Below are 22,544 nucleotides of genomic sequence, written 5' to 3'. Positions count from 1 at the left end.
CTTTTTCAAAAGCTGTGCAGCGTGTCACTACAAATTTTTCAACACATTCTGTCTGCAACAATAAGTTGTATACATGCTTTACAGAGAGCAGCATATCTTATACATGCTTTACAGAGAGCAGCATATCTTATACATGCTTTACAGAGAGCAGCATATCTTATACATGCTTTACAGAGAGCAGCATATCTTATACATGCTTTACAGAGAGCAGCATATCTTCTCTCGTTTTCTCTCGTTACGGGTTGCCACTGCAAATGTTCTTTCTCCTAATATTCCTCGTTTTCCTGCTGTAGGATTCATGGTGACCATTTGCTTATGAAATTTGACACAGGAACGATTGCGATTAGATGCCCACCCTAACACCACCATTGGGTCTATTATGACACAAACCATTGACCCGCTGATCATAAACCAGCTTGCTAACCAGTGACAGATAGCTGTGTATTCATGTATTGAATGAATTATGTGCATATAAAAGAAAACATTCACAACTACACATTCACAGAGATAAATCAAAATATTAACACAAGGAAAAAATCACCTAGGCTCTGCATCGATTGCCAGGAGACTGTACACTTTTGAAAATTATGCGATTTTAAAATGCTCTTTGAACAATTTGATCTAATATATATGCAATTAAATTTCTGTAACAGGTTAGTACATCAGCATCATTAGCTAAATTCAATGTCACTGCTACTCAAGCAGCTATGTAAAAGCTGTCCATCTGTTTGCAACCCTAGATAACAAGGGACTTATCTCATCAGGAATATTAGACCAATGATAAGCGAGCTGATTGTCTAGCCAGGTTTTGGACTTGACATTGTCTTCTTCCTTGTGGCTGATGGTCATGAGTAAAATGGTTCGAGGATACTGAGGGTCTTCATTGTCATCACAAAATCTATTCAAAGGATGCTAAGTGAAGAGCAATTCTGGAATGTTCAAAGTAAGGTATAAATTTGTTTTAATTTAATTCAAGTTGGCGCAGTTCAACTGCTTCACAGAAATGACAGTCGGTGAAATGAGCGAAGGAATAATTTTAAAATTAGAATATACAGTCAAACATGGGTAACTCGGAACTTCATGGGACCGAGCGAAAGTGTTCGAATTATCAGAGCGTTCAAGTTATCAGAGCACTGTCACAAGTCCATGTATTTACTTATTTATTAGTAGATACATGTACATATACAAACTATAATATAAATCAAAAGCACAAATGGCTTGTTTCAAATTAAATGCTTCTAATGTAAAGTTTAAAACGTTTTTATCAAAAAGTATAGAGATTTTTCTATCACTTGAGATTGGTTTGTTGTTTGAGGTGATGTTATTGCCAGGACGTTTTTCAAATTGACATTGGCAAAACGATCGTTGTTGAAATGCTAAAAAAAAAGACATCTTTTTTTGTTTTGAGCGTTTTACCCACGATCAATTTTGCCGATTTTTCTTGAAGTTTATGCAAAGATTACCTCACTTTACCTTGCTTCCGAAGGGCGATCGCCAAGCGGATGTTTGGTATAAATCAAATTTCACTAAACCTTTAGAAAAGTCGTTGACAAAAATATTTTGCCGATGGTGGTAATAACGACGCTTATGAATTACGAAAAGTTGAGATTTACCTCTATGGCTTGGAATAAAGTGATTTTCTAAAGCAATAACAACCGTTTCGGTAGCCGTTGGGCAAAAAATAGTTCGAGTTAACAGTGTTGAGTTCGAGTTATCTATAGCAATTTATCCTTACGTGGGAACGAACCAAACAAACCGTTCGTGGGCAAGTTATCCATGTTTGACTGTGGTTAGTTTACTCAAACCAGGCTTTTCTATACAATTAGATAACAGCGGATAAACTTTAAACTTATTTAAAATATTTAGAATTAACCATTTGTGTAAAAATAATATTTGAAATGTAGAAAAACCGTGTCAAAGTCTTGCAAGGGATGGAATGAGCATCCCATATATATACCCCCGTATATAAAACTATGAAAGAACATATTTTGATATATGTATTTGAAAAAAAATTCATCTGTCAAAGAATAGTAATATGACAAAGTCATTGTGTGTTAAGTCAATGAGCTAAAGGCTGCATGCAAGTGTAATTGTGTGTTAAGTCAATGAGCTAAAGGCTGCATACAAGTGTAATTGTGTGTTAAGTCAATGAGCTAAAAAAGGCTGCATACAATTGAGTCATTGTGTGTCAAGTCAATGAGCTAAAGGCTGCATACAATTAAGTCATTGTGTGTTAAGTTAATGAGCTAAAGGCAGCACACAAGTGTAATTGTGTGTCAAGTCAATGAGCTAAAGGCTGCATACAATTGAGTCATTGTGTGTCAAGTCAATGAGCTAAAGGCTGCACACAATTAAGTCATTGTGTGTTAAGTCAATGAACTAAATAAAGGCTGCACACAATTAAGTCATTGTGTGTTAAGTCAATGAGCTAAAGGCTGCATACAATTAAGTCACTGTGTGTTAAGTCAATGAGCTAAAGGCTGCATACAAGTGTAATTGTGTGTTAAGTCAATGAGCTAAAGGCTGCATACAATTAAGTCATTGTGTGTTAAGTCAATGAGCTAAAGGCTGCATACAATTGAGTCATTGTGTGTTAAGTCAATGAGCTAAAGGCTGCATACAAGTGTAATTATGAGTCAAGTCAATGAGCTAAAAGCTGCATACAAGTGTAATTGTGTGTCAAGTCAATGACCCAGAGGCTGCATACAATTAAGTCATTGTGTGTTAAGTCAATTGTGTGTCAAGACAACAAGCAGCGCACAACTAGTTGAGATGAACTTCGGGTTTGGTAAACACATACTTGTAGAAAACCTTGGCTGTTTCAAGACTAAATCTGTCCATATCATATAGCACAGCCACCCTGTGCCCTTTGTCAAACCATTTACTTAATTGCTCATCCAATGCTGACCTGCTGTTGCCTGTCAGGTCCTTGCCTGCAGAATTAGATGAGAAAAGCGCATCAATGAACTGAGCAAGTAATAGACAAACCGAGATTGTCTATATGGTGCGCATGGTGCTGTCTAGCACCAGCAAATATGATGACCATATTTCAAGACTATTTTAACTGACAACTGGGTAACAAATATTTAAAAAGGAATATTTGTAAGTGTGCTTCAAAACAGCAAATATTCCACCTTCCAAAGAGTGGGACTCGTGGTGTCCACTTAGAATGCACTCCATTTCGTCTGACAGATTCTTGATTGCTTTTCGAGCCTGTGAATTGGATTCTTTAGGTGAGAGGACGACACAAGCTGGTTTGCGCTCCAAACTTCTAACCTAAACAATGATGACTCAATCAATTCAAACTAATTCTATTACTACCTGTTTCTCTTAGTTTGAGTTTTAGTTTTAATCTTAGCCTAAAAGTAATAAAATCAAACATCTACATCCACTAATTTAGCCTTGAAGTCTGATAAATCTGGAATAATCTAAAGACCATGATGTGGCTAAAGGCTATGGCAAAAATGGAAGCAATTGTTGGGAATTTACTCAGCAGGAATTGACCTTTAGTTGCCTTAAAAACAGCAGGAAGCTGGAGGCGCGCATGCTTTAGAAAGACACCATTATTCCTGCAAAGAGGATAGCGCTGCATCATGGAATGCTACTACACTATATGTATATATATATATAAAAATGTATATAAATATATACATATTGATATATATGATATATTTATCATATATATATATATTGATATATATATATCAATATAAAAAAATTGTTTCCTCATCCCGGTTAACTCGTATGGGTGGTAATTTCTGCTCTAACTCGGGTCTCCTACCAGAGACCTGGGAGTTTGAGCACTCGCCTCAAGATCTTAGCTGTTCCCAATAGCGCATTTTTCTGCAACTCACTTGAGTTGATTGCTGCCGGTATCTGGGCAAGCCACATTTTATGCGCCGGTGTTATTGCACCCAGTGCCTCAATGACTACTGGAATTACAGTAGTGCTTACATCCCAGCATTTTTCAATCGCTTCTCCAAAAGGGAGATATTTCTCTACCTTTTCTTTTTCTTTGCTGGCTATATTGTAGTCATTGGGCACTGTTATATCTATTATAGTAGCCCTCTTGTTCTCCTTGTCCACCACCACTATATCTGGTTGGTTTGCTAGGACATGCTTGTCAGTCCGGATGTAGAAGTCCCAGAGGATCTTAGCGCGGTCATTTTCATTGACCTTACCAGGAGCTTCCCACCAATGTTGTGGTTTATTAAGGCCATACTCGTCACATAGACGTTTATACACAACACCTGCGACATGATTATGCCGCTCAGTGTATGCGATTCCTGCTAGCTGCTTGCTCCCACTGATGATGTGTTGGATAGTCTCAGGTGCATCTTTGCACAGTTTGCATCTAGGATCGTCTCTAGTGTGATGGATTTTTGTTTGGAGTTGCCTTGTTGGGAGCATTTGCTCCTGGGCTGCCATGATTAGCGACTCTATATTGGCCGTTAGGTTTCCTTTGTTCAGCCACATATATGTCTGGTGAAGATCGCCAACCTTAGATATTTGTTGGTGGTAAGCACCATGAAGCCAGCAAAGAAAAGGAAAAGGTAGAGAAATATCTCCCGCTTAGAGAAAAGATTGAAAAATGCTGGGATGTAAGAACAACTGTAATCCCAGTAGTCATTGGGGCACTGGGTGCAATAACATCTGCGCATAAAATGTGGCTTGCCCAGATACCGTCAGCAATCAAGTAAGTTGCAGAAAAGTGCGCTAATGGAAACAGATAAGATCTTGAGGCGAGTGCTGAAACCCACAGGTTTCTGGTAGCAGACCCGAATTAGAGCAGAAATTACCACCCATGCGGGTTAACCGGGATGAGGAAACAATTTATATATATATACTAGCTGTGCCACCCGGCGTTGCCCGTGTAATAGAAAAGTCTTTGGACAGAAAATTGATTTGTATCGAACATATAACAACATTTGCCATTATAACTTTCAAACTACATTTCATGAGAGAAGTGTGTCCGTGTAGTTGAACTAAATTAAGAGAGAAATAAAAACAACTGTAAAGGTTTTTAAACTTTGTCAAGCAACTGTAACTTTCAAAGTTCATATTATGACGAAAAATGTTTTGTGCAGGTCAAATAAATTAAAAAAAGTGAAACAACTATAAAAAGGTGAAATGCAAATGTGAAATAATTAGCAAGTAATAGCTAAATTAAGTCTGTTTTGCTACGATTAAAATAAAAGGTGAGTCGGTAAAGATACAATTAATACGAACTGAAAAAACAACATAAAAATCCTGAATATATTGAATTATTAATAAAAAAATTTGCATAAAAGTGTGCATGTATAACAAAGTTACGGTTCCACCAGAATCAAAACTGGTAACTCTCGATACTGGTACAAATGTAAACATGAGATACCGTACTGTCTTTGATTGATCGAACGGAGAAAGAATGTAGAGGCTCTCCCTACGGAGATAATACTACTGTCTGCATGAAAAGAATTGGCCTTGACCGCGTTTTATCAATTGAAACTTACGAAAAATCGAAAATGGAACTTCAACAAAATATGAAAAAGCATCGTGTTTCACAGAGTTGATAGAATTCAGAGTTTCAAATAATACGCCATTTAGCGTGTGCATACGATACGGTATATAATAATATCTTGAATCAATATGCCTTGTATAGTTCAGTGGCAGAGCGCATGGATTTACATCTTGTGGTTGCAATCTTCGTGAGTTCAAATGCAGCAGAACACAGAATTTTAATTCAAATGTTTTAATAGCTATGGCTGGACATATACAGACACACAAACTTTGAGAAATATATAATATATATAAATTTATATAAAATATATATTACTACATTATTACGCATAGCATGAACTACGGCTTGATAGCGGCAACAGATCGATAGACATGACACTTACACTAGACTCAATCAACCTCCAAAACAAATCAGGCTGTTCTGGAATGAAATCTTTACTCCGAGCCTTAATGTCATTAGCTGGATTTGATGAGACCTCACAGCGTTGTTCGGCAGCAGTCCCTGCTGCTGCTGCTCGAGATGTTGCATACCTCGTAAAACACATGAATAATATCATTTATAGCAGTCCCTGCTGCTGCTGCTCGAGATGTTGCATACCTCGTAAAACACATGGATAATATCCTTTATAGCAGTCCCTGCTGCTGCTGCTCGAGATGTTGCATACCTCGTAAAACACATGGATAATATCATTTATAGCAGTCCCTGATGCTGCTCGAGATGTTGCATACCTCGTAAAACACATGGATAATATCATTTATAGCAGTCCCTGCTGCTGCTCGAGATGTTGCATACCTCGTAAAACACATGGATAATGCCATTTACACATGGATTATATCATTATACCATTCGAATGAAAAATCTATTGTTCAGCTGTTAAGCATCCCAAAACGTGACTTGGCTGATCGCCCAACTTTAATATTTTCAGATTTATGCAATGTCAATATTATTTCAACCAATATCAGCACTACGCGAAGAGCGGGCCAATTGTTGGCAATATTTCTTCTTGGATCTTCTACTGTGATACATATCATATCTCAATTAGGTGACACAACGGCATTATCGGGCGTTAAACCTTCTAAACCTTCCCAAAATGAATATATTTAATAACAAAAAGGGGCTCAACAGATAATCTTGGAGAATATATGGCATTGACAAACTCTATGCCATTATGTGAAAATTATTACAGAACCGAAAACTATATTTTAATAAGTTATTTCCTCATGGAAGTATAATCTCAATTCTGGTAGTACTGTTCTGTATTCTTTCCAATTGTTCTGTATGCAGCCACATAGGTAAGTACACTTAAGTTAGCCCAAAACAATTCGTGCATACAACTCTACTCTACTACTTCTCATGTGCTACATTAAAACAGGGAACTTCCATGTCATTCTCAATAAAACTATTCTATAACAGGTTGGTAGTTAAAGAGATTATTGAGCCATTGCCTGGAGAAAAATTGTTGCACATGTGAAGTTTCAGTAAGAATACAGACAACTATCCATAGAACTGCTCTAACAACGCATATCAAAACTTTAATACTGCTACTTAGTAGTCTAGCAAAGAATTTCAATGAGCTTTCTATGCTATCCATAGAGATAGCAGTGGCCTAGTTTTTGTTGCATAGCAAATGTCAAAACATTTGTTCAATAAAAGTCTACCGGTATACATATTGCACAAAAGAAACGACCAGAAAGATATTTCTCCATGTGAGTGATAATAGATTTTTCTTGTAGTTTATATTGTGCTTCAAATTTAGCTGGTATTCCCTGTTAACTAATATATGCCCTTTTATATATTTACCTTTAACTCTGGTGTGTTTCTTCTCAATGACTAATGCCAATTATTTTTGTCACTGTTGGGTATCAAACTACCGTGAAACCTCTCATTGAACTCCAGGGCGTTCGATTTCTCAACCTTTCCTCTATATCGGCGGCGTTCAAATAGAGACTGGCGGTGCATTTTTCAAATAGCTCGTCAGAATTTTCGGAAGTTAATGTCGCCTATATTTTGGTCTTTTTTCTCGGTCGAGCAATATTAAACCTTTAAGATGCAATAAATCTGCTAACTTACCTCCAACTTGTCAAAGATCTCTTAATAAATATGCATTGAAAAACACCATACAATCAAGAAATATCTTTACCAGTTTATATCTATTGCTTGTAATTGACCTGCGATGATATTATAACCTGTGTCCTTCTTTGCAATTTGTTGACATTTTCAACTTTTATTTCATTCTAAATTTGAAGACATATTTTTATTTTATATCTATATTTAACATTGTTAAATCAAAGGTCATTGCACTCATTGATATGTTTGCTAGTTTGCATTAAAAAATAGCTATTAATGTGCAATAGAAGTAGAATTATGAGTATTGATCCAATGTAAGCCGTCTTAAGATAGCCGCAAGGATGCTTGTAAATAACATGCTATAAATCTGCATATTTATAAATTAGACAACAATAATAATATATCAAATGATACAAATATATACCAATAAACAAGTGACATAAACGAACCATACTTATATTATTAAACAAACAAAAATTTACGTTTTTGATACAAAAATATTTCCATCGTTTGCTCGGATAGCTGCGTTCTGATGATTGTTGCTTTCGATGGAACGAACATCTTCTGGTTGACCAATACCTTCTACAATATTTTCTAGCCTCAACTCTTCTTCTACACTGCTGAACTAGTCGATATTAATGTCCAAACAATTTTTTAACAGAGCAAAACTTTCACGCGCTACATTTAGCACCAATGCAACGCGTAAAAGTTTGCTCGCTAACGTAACCTTTGGTCCAAAACTTGCAAACCTGGTTTTTATATGCATGCGCTTCGAAGTATTAGGACTGCATTAAACAAGGAACTACTACTAAATTTAGACAGTAGTTATTTCTATGGCGTTGCATTCAAAGTTCATCTACCGTCCTAAATTTAAGCCATTTTTTTAAATATATGTAGGCTACTTTGAAATAGACCGCACTACACAGAAAACTACTACCAGCCTGTGACCGTTATTGATTAGTTCTATGGTGTTGCTTTCACAGTTTTAACAAAAAAAAAGAAAAGCTTTGGCATTTGGCAACAAAAGAATTAATTGTTATTGATATAAACGACTTATTTATTAATACAATTTTGTGGACACTTCTCCTGATCAGTTGATATTATGGGCTCATAAAGATCAAATAATGTCAAAGTGGCAGTCAAATGGAGGTGGCGTTCAATTGGAGAATGGCAATCTATTTTTCAACCCTTCTCTCAGGGTGGCGGTCAATTGGAGGTGGCGTTCAAATATAGGTGGGATTCAATTAGAGAATTTACGGTATCTATGAGACTAACTCAACAATTGAATCCTATTACTTTATCAACTTGTCTCAAAATCAAGCCTCTTTCACCATAATACATACTAGAGTTAACATTAATAACATGTAACAAATATATCACGCCTTTTGAACCATGATACATACTAAAGTTAACATGAATGTCATGTAACAAATTTATCACGCCTCTTTAAAGAATAGAGAAAGCATAATATTTTTATTCTTTATTATTTATCTTGAGGTGTTGACTGATGTTCTAAAAAAAGAATCAAGAAGATTGACCAACCAGAAGCTGAGATATAGCCAGCCAAACACAGGTCTACCAAAACACATAAGTGTTTTGGTAGTCATCAATATATGACGTATGAAATCGACTTGTGTGCCATTGGTCAATTAAGCCAACTAATGCGCTCTCCTATAACAATCACGGCGTTTTAATTGGTTTAATCCCTGGAAGTATAGAACAATCAAATTGGGCCTAACAATCATTGCTCTGAGAATTCCGAACCAGTCCCTCTGACGTGTAGATTAGTTTTAGAATAAAATAATTACATGCATCTATTATTTCGCAACATTCTGCTATCACTTTCTACAAATTATATTAGTTACATCATTTATTCTATACGCAGTTATATTGTTATTTTGTATAATATGCATTATGATTATTATATTAATCATAAAAAATAATCATAGATAAGATAATAGATAAATAGAAAAATCAAATCAAAAGTTATCGTTTTCTTTTCTTACAGCAAGAGCAGCACGGTCAAGTTATTCTTTTTAAGATTATGGCTGTAGTGAACTTACAGTCTGTTAATAGTGACGATAATCATGAAAATCAACTAAATGCTGCAGTAGATACACAATAGAAAAATGATGAATGAACAAAAATTCACATTCTCATTTCTTATTCTAAACGAACTGCAATCGCGGATGTCGCATATAGACAGACTATACACGCGCCGTTCGTTGAACAGAGGATCTTCGGAGCATATCAGTGGAGATCGAGTTAAAATTTGAAGCACAATAGTCAAAATCTGCTCTTCTGTTTTGAAAAATCACGGCGAGGGGTTGTGGGCAAATGCCTTTACCACACAATGTTTGCTTGATTTTCCTGAGAAACCAGAGCTAGTCTGTAAATTATTTACTATCGCGAGAAGCGTTTCACATCTCGTAGCCAAAGCAATCATTATACGTAACGGCGGTAAGGGTGCACAACTCCGGCACATGAACATTAAGTCGATTTTATACGTCACAGTTTTCGGGATTTTCGAAGGGTTTTCCTCCGATTCTTTATTAGGTAGACCTGTGTTTGGCTGGCTATATCTCAGCTTCTAGTAGGTCAATCTCCTTGATTCTTTTTTTAGAACATCAGTCAACACCTCAAGATAACTAATAAAGCATAATAATATTATGCTTTCTCTATTCTTTAACCATGATACATACTAGAGTTAACATGAATAACACGTAACAAATATATCACGCCTCTTTAACCATGATACATACTAGAATTAACATGAATAACATGTAACAAATATATCACGCCTCTTTCAACATGATACATACTAGAGTTAACATGAATGTCATGTAACAAATGGGTCATGATCACAGAAACCATAGTTAAGTCAGGATTGTAAGATTTAGAGTTATCTACATTAGCAAAAGGAGAAAATTCTCAGTTATTTAGCAAAAAAATTTTTGACCCCAGCTTAATTACAGCAGATTTTATGGTCAATAAACTGAATGCACGTTTACCATTAGTACAAAAACATAGTTCTGAGAAAACTGGTGTTAAAGTTTGAGAAACGAAAACCAATGCACAATTTTGTTTACATTTCGAAATGTCATAGCAACCAATATCAAAAAGTTGTGATATTTTTTTAGATTTCTCATGTTATATCAAAAAAATTATGCTGAATTTAAAAATCTAAACAGATTTTAGTTGGTTGTCATAGAAATAGCTGTATATATATAAGAAAATGTAGGCCTATTACATACTTTTGCAGATATTAAAAACGGCTTGGCAGTACCGCAATATCGGGTACAGCCAAATCATCAACAAAATCTTTAGAAAAATAACAACAGTAACATATTGCACACCATCGGTCACTATATATGTACTTCGATCTTGGAAATTCGAGTAACTATTCTTATAATTAAATCTGATAATAATCCTATAAAATCGAATAATTATTCTTAAAATTAAATATTGTAATAACCTTGTAAGAATCATTAGGAAAATATCAACGTAATTCCCTTTACTTTCACTGCTTTTGACATCAGTTGAAATACCGAAGTACTCATTATAAGTGTCCAAAATGTCAGAGTTATCTTTAAAATCGGCAAAAAAGAAACGATTATATTTACCGGACGCCATTTTTCAGTACTTCCTGTTTAGCCTAGCAACGGTTTTAAAGGGGTTTTTCCGAGGGTTAAAGACTTCTATTGGCTAAACTGACTTCATATTCAGAAAGATCACTCTTTAATTGGTCCAGATGCACATGTTACGAAAACTGTTACCAATATTATAAATTCAGTTGGTGCAACTTCAAAGTCGGATAACTCAACTTCGTTAGTTGCGACTTAACCATGGTTTCTGTGACCGCGACACAAATATACATTGAGATAACTAAGCTTGATTATAACTCTTACTTCATAATACACAGAAACCTATACACATGCTAGGGAGCGTAAATACATACATATAGCTGAGTCCAACAAGTACGGAGATGAAAGCCAAGACCAGCGCAACATGGATCCGTGATTTAATTAGCATCCCCTGAATATATGGACATAAGGGAGTCGGTTGGTCGTTAATGATGACATTTTCTTCTCCTAAAAAGACCTACTCATAGTTTTCATGGTTGAGATGAGAGACGCTCGAACCTGCAACTTATACATGAAATAAATTTCTCGGCCAAAAACTCCAGGCAGACGAACCACAGAATTATTACACCTAATCTGAACTACACTATCCACCCAACACTGACCTAATCTCAACTACACCATCCACCCAACACTGATCTAATCTGAACTACACTATCTACCCAACACTGACTTAATCTGAACTACACCATCCACCCAACACTGACTTAATCTGAACTACACCATCCACCCAACACTGACCTAATCTGAACTACACAATCCACCCAACACTGACCTAATCTGAACTACACCATCCACCCAACACTGACCTAATCTGAACTACACTATCCACCCAACACTGGCCTAATCTGAACTACACCATCCACCCAACACTGACCTAATCTGAACTACACAATCCACCCAACACTGATCTAATCTCAACTACACTATCCACCCAACACTGACCTAATCTGAACTACACTATCCACCCAACACTGACCTAATCTGAACTACACCATCCACCCAACACTGATCTAATCTGAACTACACTATCCACCCAACACTGACCTAATCTGAACTACACTATCCACCCAACACTGACCTAATCTGAACTACACCATCCACCCAACACTGATCTAATCTGAACTACACTATCTACCCAACACTGACTTAATCTGAACTACACCATCCACCCAACACTGACTTAATCTGAACTACACCATCCACCCAACACTGACCTAATCTGAACTACACAATCCACCCAACACTGACCTAATCTGAACTACACCATCCACCCAACACTGACCTAATCTGAACTACACTATCCACCCAACACTGGCCTAATCTGAACTACACCATCCACCCAACACTGACCTAATCTGAACTACACCATCCACCCAACACTGATCTAATCTCAACTACACTATCCACCCAACACTGACTTAATCTGAACTACACCATCCACCCAACACTGACTTAATCTCAACTACACCATCCTCCCAACACTGATCCAATCTCAACTACACTATCCACCCAACACTGACCTAATCTGAACTACACCATCCACCCAACACTGACCTAATCTGAACTACACCATCCACCCAACACTGATCTAATCTGAACTACACAATCCACCCAACACTGACTTAATCTGAACTACACCATCCACCCAACACTGACTTAATCTGAACTACACTATCCACCCAATACTGACCTAATCTGAACTACACCATCCACCCAACACTGACCTAATCTGAACTACACCATCCACCCAACACTGATCCAATCTCAACTACACTATCCACCCAACACTGACCTAATCTGAACTACACTATCCACCCAACACTGACCTAATCTGAACTACACCATCCACCCAACATCGATCTAATCTGAACTACACTATCTACCCAACACTGACTTAATCTGAACTACACCATCCACCCAACACTGACTTAATCTGAACTACACTATCCACCCAATACTGACCTAATCTAAACTACACCATCAACCCAACACTGACCTAATCTGAACTACACTCTCCACCCAACACTGACCTAATCTGAACTACACTATCCACCCAACACTGACCTAATCTGAACTACACTATCCACCCAACACTGACCTAATCTGAACTACACCATCAACCCAACATCGATCTAATCTGAACTACACTATCTACCCAACACTGACCTAATCTGAACTACACTCTCCACCCAACACTGACCTAATCTCAACTACACCATCCACCCAACACTGACCTAATCTCAACTACACCATCCACCCAACACCGACCTAATCTGAACTACACCATCAACCCAACACCGACCTAATCTGAACTACACCATCCACCCAACACTGACCTAATCTGAACTACACCATCCACCCAACACTGACCTAATCTGAACTACACCATCCACCCAACACTGACCTAATCTGAACTACACCATCCACCCAACACTGACTTAATCTGAACTACACCATCCACCCAACACTGACCTAATCTGAACTACACAATCCACCCAACACTGACCTAATCTGAACTACACCATCAACCCAACACCGACCTAATCTGAACTACACCATCCACCCAACACTGACCTAATCTGAACTACACCATCCACCCAACACTGACCTAATCTGAACTACACCATCCACCCAACACTGACCTAATCTGAACTACACTATCCACCCAACACTGACCTAATCTCAACTACACCATCCACCCAACACTGACCTAATCTGAACTACACTATCCACCCAACACTGACCTAATCTGAACTACACTATCCACCCAACACTGACTTAATCTGAACTACACCATCCACCCAACACTGACCTAATCTGAACTACACAATCCACCCAACACTGACCTAATCTGAACTACACCATCCACCCAACACTGACTTAATCTGAACTACACCATCCACCCAACACTGACCTAATCTGAACTACACCATCCACCCAACACTGACCTAATCTGAACTACACCATCCACCCAACACTGAGCTAATCTGAACTACACCATCCACCCAACACTGACCTAATCTGAACTACACCATCCACCCAACACTGACTTAATCTGAACTACACCATCCACCCAACACTGACCTAATCTGAACTACACCATCAACCCAACACCGACCTAATCTGAACTACACCATCAACCCAACACTGACCTAATCTGAACTACACCATCAACCCAACACTGACCTAATCTGAACTACACCATCAACCCAACACCGACCTAATCTGAACTACACCATCAACCCAACACTGACCTAATCTGAACTACACCATCAACCCAACACCGACCTAATCTGAACTACACCATCCACCCAACACTGACCTAATCTGAACTACACCATCCACCCAACACTGACCTAATCTGAACTACACCATCCACCCAACACTGACCTAATCTGAACTACACTATCCACCCAACACTGACCTAATCTCAACTACACCATCCACCCACCACTGACCTAATCTGAACTACACAATCCACCCAACACTGACTTAATCTGAACTACACTATCCACCCAACACTGACCTAATCTGAACTACACCATCCACCCAAGACTGGCCTAATCTGAACTACACCATCCACCCAACACTGACCTAATCTGAACTACACCATCCACCCAACACTGACCTAATCTGAACTACACCATCAACCCAACACTGACCTAATCTGAACTACACTCTCCACCCAACACTGACCTAATCTCAACTACACCATCCACCCAACACCGACCTAATCTGAACTACACCATCAACCCAACACCAACCTAATCTGAACTACACCATCCACCCAACACTGACCTAATCTGAACTACACAATCCACCCAACACTGACTTAATCTGAACTACACTATCCACCCAACACTGACCTAATCTGAACTACACCATCCACCCAAGACTGGCCTAATCTGAACTACACCATCCACCCAACACTGACCTAATCTGAACTACACCATCCACCCAACACTGACCTAATCTGAACTACACCATCCACCCAACACTGACCTAATCTGAACTACACCATCAACCCAACACTGACCTAATCTGAACTACACTCTCCACCCAACACTGACCTAATCTCAACTACACCATCCACCCAACACCGACCTAATCTGAACTACACCATCAACCCAACACCGACCTAATCTGAACTACACCATCCACCCAACACCGACCTAATCTGAACTACACCATCCACCCAACACTGACCTAATCTGAACTACACCATCCACCCAACACTGACCTAATCTGAACTACACCATCCACCCAACACTGACCTAATCTGAACTACACCATCCACCCAACACTGACCTAATCTGAACTACACAATCCACCCAACACTGACTTAATCTGAACTACACTATCCACCCAACACTGACCTAATCTCAACTACACCATCCACCCAAGACTGGCCTAATCTGAACTACACCATCAATCCAACACCGACCTAATCTGAACTACACCATCAACCCAACATCGATCTAATCTGAATTACACCATCCACCTAACATTGTTTAGCCACGCTTGCTCTGATGCTTGAACAGCAGTGCTTTCCCACAAAGGAACGCATTTGAGAAGCTATCGTTATAAAGGTTATATATGAACATAAGCATATCTTGCCTTTTTTCATTTGGGTCAGCATTCTCTTGATTTGTGTTGAAGGCCAATTTCTTTTAAATATAACTTACATTTTTTAGAAGAATAATGTGACTTTGAGAGGAACTGCAAGATACACTTACAAAACTATCAATATTCAATGTAGAACTAATGGTTTGTGTTATTTGACGGTACTAGGTTCAACAAAAATTGTCTCCGCAGGAGGATATGATTTAGATAATTACTACTGCTCTATAATTACTATACGGCGCTACATGACATTTTCATCTTATCAAGCCAACACTGGAACGAATTAAAATCGCATGGTGAGTGTCCACTGTACATATCAATATATGTATTTCTCAAAGTTTGTCTGTGTATCTGTCGTCGTGATTGTCCAGCTATTAATAGCTATTAAAATCTTATAATTAAAATTTTGCATTTGGATGAATTTGAACTCGCGCAGACTCCAACCACAAGTTTTCAATCCACACGCTCTGCAACTGAGCTAGACAAGGCGTATCATTCCACTCGCTCTGCCACTGAGCTAGACAAGGCGTATCAATCCACGTGCTCTGCCACTGAGCTAGACAAGGCGTATCAATCCACGTGCTCTGCCACTGAGCTAGACAAGGCGTATCAATCCACGCGCTCTGCCACTGAGCTAGACAAGGCGTATCAATACATGACATTATCATATACCGTATAGCGTATGCACATGCTAAATGATGTAATATTTGAAACTATGATTTTTATTCACTTTATGAAACACGATGCTTTTTGTTGTTTTTGTGAACTTCTATTTCCAGTTTTTCATAAGGTTCAAATGCTAAACCGTGGTGAAGGTCAATACTTTTCGCGCGGACAATCTTGTTATGTCGGGTAGGAATGGCCTCTGCATTCTCTCACCGTTTGGTCAGACAAAGACAATACGATATCCCATTTGTACCGGTATCGAGAGGTACCAGCATCGTGGTATTCCAAGTTTTGATGGATAGCTTCTGGTGGAACAGTAACTTTTTTTATACACACACACACTTCTATACACGAATTGTTATTATTAATTCAACATATTCAGGATTTTATATTTTGTTTTCTCAGTTCGTATTAATTGTATTATTACCAAATCATCTTTTATTGTGATCGTAGCAAAACAGATTTAGCTATTACTTGCTAATTATTTCACATTTACATTGAAACCCTTTTATAGTTGTTTTATTTTTTCAATTTATTTGACCTGCACAAACTTTTTTTTACAGATATGTAGTTTGAAAGTTACAGTTATTTGACAAAGTTTGAAAACCTTTACAGTTTTTATTTTCTCTCTTAATTTATTTCAACCACACAAAACCCTTCTCTCATAATATGTAGTTGGAAAGTTAGAATGGCGAATGTTGTTATATGTTAAACACAAATCAAGTTTCTGCGCAAAAACTTTATAACTAGTATACATATACTTTTGCTGATATTGAAAAACTAGAGTGTTACTAGAAGATCGACACAATGGGCGCTTGGGCACTAATTGTGAGGCAATTATTAGAAGAGACAAACAAGAAAGAGAACAAGAAACAAGGGCTGTTACCCGAGGATGATTCACTGCGGTCTGATTCATTTTCTGATGTGATAAACTGGTCTAAAACATACAGTCGTTAAAACCTACAAACCAATCCAAAACATGTAACATGGATGTGACAGCTGAAATTGCTAACATGAATTTTGTCTAAAAACAATTTATACCAACTGACAGTCATTTGCAAAAAAGCCTGTTATATTAGCAAAACAAGTCAAAGAAAGTAAAAGGCAATCAAGTCATAATACCTTCTTAATACCGTTCTCAAGTCACTTATACTAGTTGTGACATTGTAACGTCTGTAATCAGCTAATGCAATTGCTCTATGGCATACCTGTTTCGCTCTGCTCACTAGTGTGTGAGTCTGTTTCACACTTATCTTCTGGTTTCACATCTACAGCAAAATTAAGAAGCCAAAAAGTGAAGTGAGTGATGGTAATATCAATAGAATCAGACATTTATTGAGCTATTGAGGTATATATCAGGAGATAAATGAGACTTCTCTAGGTGATGGCCTGTTATTAAGGTATATATCAGGGAATAAATGAGACTTCTCTAGGTGTTGGCCTGTTATTAAGGTATATATCAGGAGATAAATGAGACTTCTCTAGGTGATGGCCTGTTATTAAGGTATATATCAGGAGATAAATGAGACTTCTCTAGGTGATGGACTGTTATTGAGGTATATATCAGGAGATAAATGAGACTTCTCTAGGTGTTGGCCTGTTATTGAGGTATATATCAGGAGATAAATGAGACTTAAACTAATGAATATGGCAAGTTAGTTATGATTCTCACAAACTAATGCTTGAGGTAAAACCTTAACACTCCCTATCAACATACCTTGTTGAGAACTGACATACTTTGTGTCAAATGAACTATCGATATCGCGGTTCTTCTTTGGTGACAGCTTCCGACTTTTTCTTTTATTGTTAATTGGTAAGCTGCAAGGATAAAAAATATGGAATTATGTAGAATTATTTCGACATTGGTTTACCATAGTCATCAATCTGGTTTACAGAAAAGGCAAACAGAGATAAATGGAAGAGCAGCAGTGTGTAGTCTGACTTTGAGCTGGTACTAACAGGTTGTCGAAGCTACATGAAGCAAATCTAAATTCTCGCAACTACATTAAAAAGAACAATAGAGAAAACATTAGACTTTAGGAAACAGTATAACTTGCTAAGTCACAACACGCCTACTGACATAACCTACTCGATTCCATGCCTCAAACTGCTACCAAATGTAATATTGACAGCTATGTGTATCGTCTACCTTACTCATGACAATAAAAGTACAAAATCAAATATCTAGTAAAATTATCTACCAAAAATACTTGAACTGGATCAATTAGTACAGTTAATGTAACCAATGTTGACTATAATCTTACATACATAGGGTGTAATATCTGACATACATAGGGCGTAATAACTTACATACATAGGGCGTAATATCTGACATACATAGGGCGTAATATCTGAGATACATAGGGCGTAATATCTAACATACGTAGGGCGGAATATCTGACATACATAGGGCGTAATATCTTACATACATAGGGCGTAATATCTTACATACATAGGGCGTAATATCTTACATACATAGGGCGTAATATCTAACAAAGGGTCTATTAGATGTCAGGAAGGAGACCTCGAAACAGAATCCCATTTGCTAACAAGATATTGCACACTGATGAGTTGCAATAAACATCTAGTTCGTTACAATAATGTTTACAAAATTCAAGATGAGCGAAGTAAACAAACAATCATGACCGTACATCAATGATGATGCTAGAGATCATTATGGAATATCAAGTTGAACTTAGGAGATCACATAATTAAGTACAGTGCACCGTCAGGAGACGATTACCCTGATATAAGTTTTTTCCACCTTACGAAGTGGAACATGATGGCTTTTTCACCTCACCATACGAATTTTATTTCACCATACAAATTCAACAAAATTTTCTCCTGAAATCAAATTTGGCAGTCGGTATGCTTATTACGTACGCCAAAATAACAAAGACACCAAAATGCTATTTGCCGAAAATATTTTTACAACGCATGAAAGAGACATGATGACCAATTTCTCTCAGTTCAGCAATTTTTGTGTGTAAAATAATATTTTCCCTTAAAACCAATAGTAAAGTTGCAATTCCTTCAAATAGAGTGGCAATTCCTTCAAACTACAGGTCAGTGGTAAGACAACTTCCCTTAACCTGCTAACAAAAATCCATTTTCTTATAAAATGGACATCTTTTAGGCTTTCTTGCCGAATAAAGTTGAAAAAGGTTTTAAACAGGTCTGCTGAAAGTAATAATGAAAGCGAAGACCGAAACCGATATGTGATAAAAATATTAGTGATAAAAAGCTGAAAATCATTAAAATGGTTAAAGATACAGACTAAAACTTAGCTTTAACTGTGTGTTTAGTGAGCTTTACCTATTTGGGATGAATTCAAAGTTTATGTTATACATATGTCTGTCTAGAAAGTAAGAACTCTCTAGGGTATGGACTGGTACATTATAATGTTACATTTTATTGCAGCTCATAACTGGACTTAACTATATTTACTAAGGGAAACATACTATTTTGTTACAGATTTTTGATATGTACAGTACTTATATAAAATTATGACGATTTTACCAGGAAATGTTTGCATTATATAAATACTATGGTTTTTATACTCCTACATATAATTTTTCACCATACAATACCAACCCTGAAACGGATCAAAATCGTATCCTGAGAAACATTGTAGTATTATAAATTTATAATACGCATACTGGTTGTCTCGTCTCTATTCTTGGTCCACACTGTAACTTATTATTAAATTCACAGAAATTGCATTGGGATTAGTAGAACTACTGTATATCATTATAAACACCACTAGTACTCTGTATAACATAAGGAGTGTGAGAATAGATATATTTATAAACACTACTAGTAGTCTGTATAACATAAGGAGTGTGAGAATAGATATATTTATAAACACTACTAGTAGTCTGTATAACATAAGGAGTGTGAGAATAGATATATTTATAAACACTACTAGTAGTCTGTATAACATAAGGAGTGTGAGAATAGATATATTTATAAACACTACTAGTAGTCTGTATAACATAAGGAGTGTGAGAATAGATATATTTATAAACACTACTAGTAGTCTGTATAACATAAGAAGTGTGAGAATAGATATATTTATAAACACCACTAGTAGTCTGTATAACATAAGGAGTGTGAGAATAGATATATTTATAAACACTACTAGTAGTCTGTATAACATAAGGAGTGTGAGAATAGATATATTTATAAACACTACTAGTAGTCTGTATAACATAAGGAGTGTGAGAATAGATATATTTATAAACACTACTAGTAGTCTGTATAACATAAGGAGTGTGAGAATAGATATATTTATAAACACCACTAGTAGTCTGTATAACATAAGGAGTGTGAGAATAGATATAATTATAAACACCACTAGTAGTCTGTATAACATAAGGAGTGTGAGAATAGATATATTTATAAACACTACTAGTAGTCTGTATAACATAAGGAGTGTGAGAATAGATATATTTATAAACACTACTAGTAGTCTGTATAACATAAGGAGTGTGAGAATAGATATATTTATAAACACTACTAGTAGTCTGTATAACATAAGGAGTGTGAGAATAGATATATTTATAAACACTAGTAGTAGTCTGTATAACATAAGGAGTGTGAGAATAGATATATTTATAAACACTACTAGTAGTCTGTATAACATAAGGAGTGTGAGAATAGATATATTTATAAACACTACTAGTAGTCTGTATAACATAAGGAGTGTGAGAATAGATATATTTATAAACACTACTAGTAGTCTGTATAACATAAGGAGTGTGAGAATAGATATAATTATAAACACTACTAGTAGTCTGTATAACATAAGGAGTGTGAGAATAGATATATTTATAAACACTACTAGTAGTCTGTATAACAAAAGGAGTGTGAGAATAGATATATTTATAAACACTACTAGTAGTCTGTACAGTATAACATAAGGAGTGTGAGAATAGATATATTTATAAACACTACTAGTAGTCTGTATAACATAAGGAGTGTGAGAATAGATATATTTATAAACACTACTAGTAGTCTGTATAACATAAGGAGTGTGAGAATAGATATATTTATAAACACTACTAGTAGTCTGTATAACATAAGGAATGTGAGAATAGATATAATTATAAACACTACTAGTAGTCTGTATAACATAAGGAGTGTGAGAATAGATATATTTATAAACACCACTAGTAGTCTGTATAACATAAGGAGTGTGAGAATAGATATATTTATAAACACCATTAGTAGCCTGTATAATATGTATAATGTGCCACTGTTCAGCAAAGAATGAGTGCAAGAATAAGATCACAAATAAATAAACCAATACCTACCGGCCTGATCTTAAGACAGGCATTGCTAAGATGCAGATAGAGGGTTTCAGAGATTAATCGATTCACGATCAATCTTTTTGACTCGCCTAAAACGATCCATGCGTAAATGAAGCAAAGGCAATTAAGAACGGTAGCGTGTGAATTCCTAGTTTCAATTCTGGTAGTACTGTTCTGTATTCTTTCCAATTGTTCTGTATGCAGCCACATAGGTAAGTACACTTAAGTTAGCCCAAAACAATTCGTGCATACAACTCTACTCTACTACTTCTCATGTGCTACATTAAAACAGGGAACTTCCATGTCATTTTCAATAAAACTATTCTATAACAGGTTGGTAGTTAAAGAGATTATTGAACCATTGCCTGGAGAAAAATTGTTGCACATGTGAAGTTTCAGTAAGAATACAGACAACTATCCATAGAACTGCTCTAACAACCCATATAAAAACTTTAATACTGCTACTTAGTAGTCTAGCAAAGAATTTCAATGAGCTTTCTATGCTATCCATAGAGATAGCAGTGGCCTAGATTTTGTTGCATAGCAAATGTCAAAACATTTGTTCAATAAAAGTCTACCGGTATACATATTGCGCAAAAGAAACGACCTGAAAGATATTTCTCCATGTGAGTGATAATAGATATTTTTTGTACCTTACCATGTGCTTCAAATTTAGCTGTTATTCCCTGTTAACTATTATGCCTTTTTTAAATTGATAATCAATTCATGGAC

General features: G+C 36.6%; 1 protein-coding gene across 2 annotated transcripts in view; it reads right to left on the bottom strand.

Annotated features, from left to right (window-relative positions):
* Positions 1-422: 422 nt before the first annotated feature.
* Positions 423-22,544, bottom strand: part of LOC137400074 (uncharacterized) — a 33,263-nt gene continuing 11,141 nt past the window's right edge. Inside the window, exons 2-10 of one of the 2 annotated variants that reach the window (XM_068086384.1) lie at positions 21,816-21,901; positions 18,218-18,318; positions 17,709-17,768; positions 17,387-17,437; positions 11,526-11,658; positions 5,883-6,030; positions 3,135-3,276; positions 2,801-2,933; positions 423-898 (exon numbers count right to left, since the gene is read on the bottom strand). In XM_068086384.1, coding sequence (XP_067942485.1) covers positions 706-898; positions 2,801-2,933; positions 3,135-3,276; positions 5,883-6,030; positions 11,526-11,658; positions 17,387-17,437; positions 17,709-17,768; positions 18,218-18,318; positions 21,816-21,838 — 984 coding nt within the window. In that variant the 5' untranslated portion in view covers positions 21,839-21,901 and the 3' untranslated portion in view covers positions 423-705. The remainder of the gene's footprint in view (positions 899-2,800; positions 2,934-3,134; positions 3,277-5,882; positions 6,031-11,525; positions 11,659-17,386; positions 17,438-17,708; positions 17,769-18,217; positions 18,319-21,815; positions 21,902-22,544) is intronic. The other variant, XM_068086385.1, reaches the window with a different exon arrangement.

The sequence above is a fragment of the Watersipora subatra genome, chromosome 7, assembly GCF_963576615.1.
Source record: "Watersipora subatra chromosome 7, tzWatSuba1.1, whole genome shotgun sequence".
Taxonomy (NCBI): Eukaryota; Metazoa; Bryozoa; class Gymnolaemata; order Cheilostomatida; family Watersiporidae; genus Watersipora; species Watersipora subatra.
Note: the sequence above shows the minus strand (reverse complement) of the source record. Positions and strands in the feature narration are given on the sequence as shown.